Here is a 9,327-nt window from a genome sequence, read left to right as displayed (position 1 = left end):
GGGGGGTGGGGGGGTGGTGTGTGTGTTGGGTGTGGGGGGTGTCCAAATGAACATTTTTTTTTAATGTGGGGGGCCTTGTCCCCTTCACATATAATGGTTGCAACGCCTATGTACGCATACCATTTTTGATTTGTTTTATTTATTGTGCCACACTTTGGTCCAACTTGCAAGTTTTTTAATAAATAACTTGACATTGACATAGATTGTGATTGTTTTACTCTAACCTCATTAGTTTTGTAGCAGTTGATCTAAACGCTGTTCTTAATACATTTATACTACCATTAATTTTGATTTACTCATTATTAATCTGGCAGAAATGTATGTTTATGCTTGTGAATAACCATGGCAGTCTATTCCTCCAAACTCAGCCCTTTCAAAGAGCTATCTACAACAGGTAAGATATTAACTGTCCATAACTTCTCCACAAAACCCTCTTCATAGCATCTGAACTTTTGCTTCAAATATAAAAAAAACCACATTACAGAATATACTTGAATATACTATACCATTCAGACACTAGAACACGTGGATGAACATGTAAAGCCCAGCAGAAAGGCTGGATGACACTTTAACTATGAAGAGGCCAGCAGCCGAGCCCAGAGAGGCCAATTAGCTTCAGAGCTGAACCAGAGTCTGAGGGCGAGCTGGACATCTGGGTGGATCTTATTAGTGTTGTGGCTCTCCTCTCTGGTTCCCTCGAGAAAGCCTTGTTTTGTGATATGGATGGAGCGTAGCGGGGAAGTTGAAATCTGATGTTGGTGCATGTTTCACCTTGAAGAACAGTCAGTCTCACAGCAGCTGAAAAGCCAGCACCCATTAGCTGTGAGTGGAGTGAAATAACGTCAGGCACACCTAATGGTGGCGCCCACTTTGCTCACAATCAGGACAAGTCACCGCTGACATGTGCCATTTATAGTAATGGTACCAAAGGATGTGGCTCACAGGCCGGATGGAGCCCCTTTTAAAGTTTATTTGGCTCTCACAAAACGGACGAGTCCCAAACAGGTTTGTCTGAGTAAAGAGCTGCTTTCATGGCTCGAGCCTCGTGTGAAGGTTGCCACGCTCAAACAGACAATCTCTGGTTAACTGTGACAGATGAGAGATGCATGTTCTTTAAGTCAACAACTATAGTGTTTAATTAAGTTACATTGAGAAATTTAATTTTAGTCAAACTATCAAAGTTGAAAATGTTGGCCTCATGCAATATTGCCAGATGTTACGCTCAGAGTATGTGCTGTGAATGACCATTCTGAATATGGCTGGCTGCAAAAGTTGGTCATTTATAGACGTGCAATGATTGTTTTGTGCAAATTCCATTAAAATCTGTCCAGTGGTTGATGAGATATTTTGCTAACAGACAGACGTAGTTGACTCCGAACAGGTAATGGCCAAATTTTAAAAGAAAAAAATTGCACAACCTGTTGGCTCTCATAATATTTGTCTGGGATAAGTTTTAGCTACTGCCACACCAAATGTTAGATCAATTTCTATATAACTGACTGACTTATAGTCACTTTTGTGGGTTTTAATTTCAGTTAGTTGTAGCACCCAGCTTAAAGTGAAGTAACTGAAAATGTTAATCAGTTGTGGAGGAACATCCATTGATCACTTTCTGCGAGTTTCATTCCAATTCATCCAGTGGTTCGTGAGACATTTTGCTAACAGACACACACACTCTGACAGACAGGCAAAATCACAGTTTTCCGACTTCGTCTTTCGGCGGCGGGTGATAACTATTGCACAAATTCTATTTTTATATTTGTAATTGAATTTTAACGGCTCTGCCATCAGACATGTAGCACAACAGCGCCCCCTGCTGGTGCACAGCGGGACATCCTTTACCTGCAAATTGAGTCGGCAAAGAAACAACAGAAACTGAATGCATCTGTTGTGGTCCAACTTCGACTCTTCTGTTACAAAAACAAACAAACAAACAAAAAACAAACAAAAAAAAAACCTGACGCGTGCAGCTCCCTCTTTATTTAAACTGCACGAGCCTTTCCTGCTCTGACAGTGGAGGGCACGTGTTCCTTCACACCTCACACCCAAATGGCTGCACAGGCTGATAAAGAAAGGATAACAAGTTCAAAGTAACAAAAGTTTAGCCAACAAAAATGCTGATTAGAAACTTAAACACATTTGCTACAAAAATAAATAAAATAAAATACACTTGTTCCACCTCGAACCTTTACGCGCCAGACGAACTTTATTGAACGATGCAAGTTTTTGTTTTTGCGCACCGTTTTGCGCAGTAATTTATATAAAGGTTCAACTCTCCATAAAGTTTTTATGTTGTTTTTCATTTTAAGTTTGCGTTCAGAGTGAAGTAAAGAGGCCATATGTTTGTTGTTTGCTGAAGTGTCACTTCTCACCTTCCCATGGTTCATGGAAACACTTGGGGACGCGTCAATTCAATTTGGCACGAGCTGCCAGGCTCCAATAAATAGGAGGAGGGCTCCTGCCTTCTGCCCTTCTGCCGCACATTCCTGTCGGGACTTTTACGCGCAGGTCTGATCAGAGGAGACATGGAGAGCAGCAGCGGATCTGTTTCTGCTCCGCAGTGCAATTTGTGGAGACCTTGGAACCAAACGGAACGCACCCAGAGGACGGTGAGGTTTGGATCCAATATGATGGTTTTTTTTTTTCTTTAAAAGTGGAAGCTACAGAAATGTATTCTGCTTAAACTTCCAGGCTCCTTCTTTGCACGGGGACCTTTCCAGCGCGCAACCCAAGATTCAGCAAGTCACTCACCCTGTGAAGTAAGAACAGAGTTAAAACGTTGAAACCTGTTTTTTTTTTTTTTATTTATTTCCGCCTCTCACTCGGTTCCTCCTCCTGTTTGAAGGTTGCTCTGGCCCAGATCGAGGTGCTTTGATTATCTGTACCGGGAGGCAGAAATGCTTTTGCGCAACTATCCCATCCAAGCGACCATCTGTCCTTATGAAGACTCCAGCAGTGATGAAGAAAGCGAGGATGAGGAAGGGGGGGACACAAGCAGAATAATGAATTAAACTTGCATTACTTTGAAAACTAACTTCTCCATATTTATATCCAACCTAATTTATTCCTGTAAATAACTAACATGTATATGAATCTTCCTTTTTGCAACAATGTAAATGAATTTTAAGTTATTCTTAAAAACATAATCTTGTGTCCTTTTCATTGCAATAAATATAAATTAAATTAAGGTTGTTCACAGTATCGTATTTGTCTTTCACTGTGTCATTATAGTTTGGAGCTATTACGCGTTTATGTGACAAAAGAACAAAACTGTACATTCATTCAGTGCCTGTTGCAAAATAAGGCAGTTTAAATTAAAATGAGACCACATAGGTTCATTTTAATTGAAAACTTTCATGTTTTCTGATGTAAAACAAACATAACATATAGATAATTTAAACTAGGGCACTGTCTTTCTGTTCTAATTGATGTTTCATCCCATGAAAAGTACAAGTTGTTAATAGTTCCATTTCTTGTGCCGGAGGTGCTGTGAGGGGTGGAGGGTGGAAACAGTCAGGGGAGAACAAAGATGGCAGAGATGGATCACTACATCTGGATACGTTTCTTCTTTATACACATAATTTAGATTTAGGATTTGCAGTTTCAGCGTTTAGGCTGCATAACATGATTGATTGTAGTTTTTTATTGGACAAAACTATAGATTCAATGTAGAATCTGTTAAATAAAATTCTAATTATGATCATCCTTTAGGTGATAATATGAAAAAAATCAGCCACAGTTGTCTCCTTATAGTTTGATGCCAAAATGTTTTTGCCCATGTCTGTTTAATGTGTCTCAGTTAGCAAAATATCTCATGGACAAACTGTAATGAAACTCACAGGAAGTAGTTATTGGATGTGCAGCTACAGCTGATTAAAGAGTCAACCTAAGTCATGGTGGCTGCCTCACAGAGTCCATGCCGACACAGTCAGTTTGACACCCGTTGCGTTCAAATGAGACGTGGTAGTAGCTGAGAGTCATCCACAACTGACGCAATATTTTGCACTGTTGCATAAGATTGTGCATAATGTTGTTTGTGATAAAAAAAAAAAAAAAAGGGCCTCAAGTCGCATTAAAATCGTTAAATAGAATTCATAAACGGGTGCAAACATAACCCTTTTGTCATTGGGAGACAGCAAAGATATGAATACATTTAATTTGTGGAACATAAAGTAGATTACTCCCTCAAAATCAGATTATTATTATTAGCGTCTTTACGCAGTTCTACAACAAATACGTCTTCGTGCCGACGATGGATTCAAACTCAAGCGACCCTGTCATTGATGAAAATGTTCTGCCTCTACACGTTCCTGATAACTTGACTCAGAATTGTTCAGATTTAGTCAATTTATTTGAAGTGATGTAACTGGATGTTACAAACTCTGACCATTCTTTTCAGCGCCTTGCTGGTGAATGTAAATCCTGCTGAAAGGTTTGCTGACCCTTCATTTGCTCTAGCTCACAGTCATCCAACAGTTCAGCTCCTGACCAGCCGTGTCGACGTGTCGACTTCTGTCGTCTTTGTGCGGGAACGTTTCTTCTGTGCTTTGCAGAGTGCAAAGTTTGCACCTTGTGATGGGAAACGTGGTGTCCCTCTTCTGCAGGGGTGGACAACTACCGTACGAGAAACAGAGAATATTGTGGAGGGCTGGGCCAAACGACTTAACTCAATTCAATTCTGCATAATATTAATTGTATTTCTTTATTAAAAGCTGTAAATCACATCGTTTCAAAACTGGTGAGGGTATATGTTATGATTAAGCAATGAAAAAGTGAGCTTTCCTTACAAAAAAAAAAAAAAAAAAGTCATTTCTTCCATTAAATTTACCAAACAAAAATGAAAACAATGCATTCGGCATCTGCTTTTCTTTTTTAGCATGAGTGGACATTTTTGAGGGCTAACGTCGATTTAATCATACACTTGATTTACGTATATATTTTGAATAAAAAAAAAACCTTCAAAATAAAAGCAATACATGATGTAAACTTAGAAAATGTGTTTATTTTGTAATTCCCCTTCCACGGGCCGAGCACAGTCAAGCAAAGGGCCGTATGTGGCCCGGGGGCCGTACAATGCCCAGGTCTGCTCCACCGCCTGTTTCCCCTCACGTTTTCTGCTCCGAGGACACAAGACATGAAAGTTTACACGGCACCAGTGCTCAGGAACACAAAGCTCCTGTAGATTTGAGACCGAAGGTTGGAAAGTCTAAAAACTGAGCACAGAAATGGAATCATCGTTACAACGCTGAGGTGAGGAGTTGTGAAGAAGTGATCAAGTTCTCACGTCTTTTCTGGACTTTCCCATGTTTGGGCGTCACTTGCTGGTGTGAAGTTTGCTCAGATCTATCGTTGAATGTAAAACTGATCGGAGCCTGGCGCTGCTCAGGTTTACACACACACATAAATAGAATTGCACAGATTGTTGGTTTCAGTGCTAAACTGAACTGCTCCCTGCATGTTCTGAGTCATGACATACAACGATGATGTTTTTATTATTAGCTTTATAATCTGCTCCTGAACACTTACTTTGGAGAGTGTGAATGTTGGCGTCCCCCCTGTGAGCTTCGGCCACATTTAATGGTGTGATCTCATCACCGACGAGGTGACGAGGTGTGACTCCACCAGACTGAGACTGAAGCAGCAGCTTCCCACAGTCACACCTGAACACCGGGGGCTAAAGCCTTCTGACAGTCACATTTACCAGTTAACACAGTTAACTTCAGTTTAGGATCTTTTTTTTTTTAAAAAAAGAAGTTGTTTCAGTGATATTTGACCTTTAGAGTTTCAGAGGAACCAGGTTTTGCTTTGAAACAAAACGGTTATTTATAACTTGATTTTTGCTCTTTCAAGTGTCCATGTAATTTCCGAACATCCAGTTTAATATGCCTGTCTGACATAAAACGATACTATTGCTAATATTGATAATAATAATACCCATTTAATTAACTCCAGGCTTTACACTTTCATTAGTATGTGCAAACATATTAGCTCTAAATAAAAAAATATCACTCATTACACTCAAAATGGCAGAAACAAGCTTTTTTTGTTTGTTCTTCATTTAAGAACAGCAACAAAAACAACAACAACAAAATAAATAAATAAAATAACTAAGACGTCCAAAAAAAAGCAAAAAAAAAAAAAAAAAGAAGATATGTTTCATCAACCACTTCAGAAAGTGAAATTCACATCTATACATACATTTATTACACATAGAGATCAATATTTCAAGCCTTTATTTCTTGTCATTTTGATGATTATGGATTACATATGATGAAAAATCAAATAACACTAAGAGAAAGTTCCATATTGGAGACTCATGCACAGATAAGTAAGTATTATAGCACCTTTCACAGACAATAACATCACAAAGTGCTTCACAAGCAAAACAAAAAAAAGAAGAAGAAGAAGTAAATAAAATGTAACTAAAAGCCAGTCTGAATAAATAAGTCTTAAGATCATTTTTTAAAAGAGTCAGTGGAATCTGAGCAGCGCAGTGACACAGCGTTCCAAAGCCTCGGGGCCACCACTTGGAATGCTCTGTCTCCACGTGTTTTAAAGTAAGATCCTGGTACCATCAGCAACATTTGATTTGAAGATCTCAAAGTCCTGGTGGGACAGAGAGGCTTTAAAAGGTCCGATAAATATTTGGGAGCCTGACCATGAAGTGCCCTGAAAGTTAGGACCAACATTTTAAAATGACTCCTGAAATGCACGGGGAGCCAATGCAGAGAGGCCAGAACAGGCGTTATGTGAGCTCTTCTGGGGGTTCTAGTTAGCAGCCTCGCTGCAGCATTCTGCACAGACTGAAGGCGAGCTAGGGAAGATTTATTCAGATCCATTAAAAGGCTGTTACAGACACATTACTGTAACGTTTCAAAATAAAACCTAAAGGGCGTAAATACAATAAAAAGAGGACTGGGCCCAAAACTGAACCTTGGGGTACCCCACAAGACAGCTGCGCAACATCAGAGTGAACGTTATTCATAAAAACAGTAAAAGACCTTTCGGATAAATAAGAAATAAACCAATTTAAAACAGTGCCAGAAATACCAAATGGATCTCTCGGTCTATTGATAAGAACAGTGTGATCCACTGTGTCAAAAGCTGAAGTCAAGTCCAATAAAACCAACAGTGTAGTTTCCAGAATCAGCTGCCTTCAACACATCACTAGAAACTTTTAATAATGCTGTTTCTCACGTGGAAGCTCATGTGAAGCTCATGAGGCATACTCTCCAAGTCAAGCCACTCCTGAACCAGAAGTAATGTAAGAAGTGTGTTATTTGCGCTAAGGTCTTCAGAAAACTCAGTGGACCAACATCAGCAGAGGACATGGCCCCAAACCATCACTATCTGTGGAAACTTCACCCTGGAATTCAAGCAACATGGATTCTGGTCCTCTCCACTCTTCCCCCAGACTCTGGGACCTTGATTTCCAAATGGCATGAAAAGTTTACTTTAACCTGAAAAAAGGACATTGGACCACTGAGCAACAGTCCAGTTCTTTTTCTCTTCAGCAGGTAAGACGCTTGTGTTGTCTCTGGTTCTGGAGTGGCTCGACTTGAGGAATGAGACATTTGTTTGTGCACAGCATGAGTTTCCAATATGGAACTTTATCACAATATTCTAGATTTTGGAGACACTGAGTTTTAGTTTTTCATCATCTGTGAGCCATGAACATCAAAACTGCAAGAAATGAAGTCTTGAAATATTCCACTCTCTGTCTAATGAATCTATATATTATAAGAGTTTCACTTTCTGAAAATATTAACAAAAAAATGAACTTTTTTTTACTATATTCTAATTGTTTTAAATGTACTTGCATGTGATCCTTTGATTTCCAAGTTGAATTTACATTTTAACGCAACGTAACGTGTTTGACCAACAGGTGGAGCGAAATGGCTAAAAATAAACGATTGTTGACAGAGCTTGTGATGTAATGACAAGTATCTACCACCAGGGGGCGGTGACGTACCAGAGCGAAAATGTTTAAACACAAACCAGAAAACTACAGAGGTGAAAAGTGTAAAAAAAATAATTAAATAAATTGAGATAATTTTCTTTTCTTAAAAAAAAATTTAAAAAAAAATCAGTAACTTATAAATATTGAATAAAATATATATGTTAAGCTTCAAAATTAATTAAAATACTAACTACGCAGCACCTTTGGAGTGCAAGGAAAACATTGATTAAAGTTGCGACGTGTGTGTTTAACTCGCGTTGTTTTACATTTAGAGTTCTTTTTGAGACTTTAAAATGAAGTGAAAAAATGGCTTTATTACCATTTATTCATTTTAATTTGTTTAAATCTGACATTTCTGCGCACAGCTGATCCCGAATATTTCAAATATTGATAACAAAAAACAATGAACACATGACTTACAGCTTTTATTTTCATCTTTTCAAGACAAATTCTTATCAAGCTTCTTTTTTAACGTGTTCGAAACAACAATCTAACAAGCTACTCTACATTTGTAATACTTTTTCATTTCATGATAATGCAGATTTCTGTTTAAAGCAATACAGCAATCTATTTCCATTAAAAATATATTTTAAATTTGCTTACCTCAGTTAAGCTTCTGTATACTCTGAACTTTATAAATAACCGTTTGAATATTTAAATAAATGTTTCTTTATGTATTTAAGCAGGACATGAAGGACGTGAAGCTTGAATTTGTGGAGGGATGTAGTTATTTCTCTGCTGAGGGAGATTTATTTTGCCTCTGAGCACATAAACATTCTGTCTCACCCTCTCATCGAACAGATATAGCTGTTGTGCTTTTCCACACCATGGTATCTTAGCCTCCACTTAGTTAGTTTGGTCTTCTCTCCCTGAGATGGAGATAATTACAATTTCAGCAACGTTTGTCAGGTGATTACCTCATAATCCCCTATTTCATTTGATAAGTCACGCATTGATTTAACTCAGAGTTGGACCTAATGGAGTATCTTTTCCACAGCCAGAGTGATTTGTATGCCGGGGCAAAAGGGCATCTGTGGACGGGAGGCAGAAAAACAGCCGTTCGCCATTCCCGTTCCCTCAGCTGCTGACGGTGAAAGATGAGCAACAAGAAGGCCGGTTTAATCACAGCAACCTAAATGCAAACAGTAAATCACTGCAGCGGTGGATACAGTGATGTGTGGCGATCGCTCTCACATAAAAGATCCTTATTTCTGTTTATATTCTCCCCTGTTTGCAGGCCGATGGAGGAATGGAGCGATAAAAAATAAAAGAATAAGAGATAAGATGAGTGAAGGGAAAGAGGCCTGCTTGGTATTCACCTGTCTCTCTGGATCAATAAAGGTAATTTGGTCTGATTCCTCCCTGTA

At 38.8% G+C, this 9,327-nt stretch overlaps 1 protein-coding gene across 1 annotated transcript; it reads left to right on the top strand.

The window, feature by feature from the left end:
• Positions 1 to 342: 342 nt before the first annotated feature.
• LOC119417919 (protein ripply2-like) lies at positions 343 to 3,011 on the top strand. Its single transcript, XM_037685168.1, has 4 exons — positions 343 to 394; positions 2,509 to 2,609; positions 2,692 to 2,759; positions 2,846 to 3,011. The coding sequence occupies exons 1-4, from the start codon at positions 343 to 345 to the stop codon at positions 3,009 to 3,011; spliced, it is 387 nt and encodes a 128-aa protein (XP_037541096.1).
• The last annotated feature ends 6,316 nt before the right edge of the window (positions 3,012 to 9,327 follow it).

This window comes from Nematolebias whitei, chromosome 12 (genome assembly GCF_014905685.2).
Source record: "Nematolebias whitei isolate Nwh7 chromosome 12, NemWhi1, whole genome shotgun sequence".
Taxonomy (NCBI): Eukaryota; Metazoa; Chordata; class Actinopteri; order Cyprinodontiformes; family Rivulidae; genus Nematolebias; species Nematolebias whitei.
This window is presented reverse-complemented; position numbering and strand designations above follow the sequence as displayed.

Bases quoted from the DNA above. Each gene is read 5' to 3' on its own strand.
- LOC119417919 (XM_037685168.1), top strand. From the start codon at position 343: ATGGCAGTCTATTCCTCCAAACTCAGCCCTTTCAAAGAGCTATCTACA. The intron at 2,610-2,691 runs GTGAGGTTTGGA...TTAAACTTCCAG, and splicing joins CGGAACGCACCCAGAGGACG to GCTCCTTCTTTGCACGGGGA. The intron at 2,760-2,845 runs GTAAGAACAGAG...TCCTGTTTGAAG, and splicing joins CAAGTCACTCACCCTGTGAA to GTTGCTCTGGCCCAGATCGA.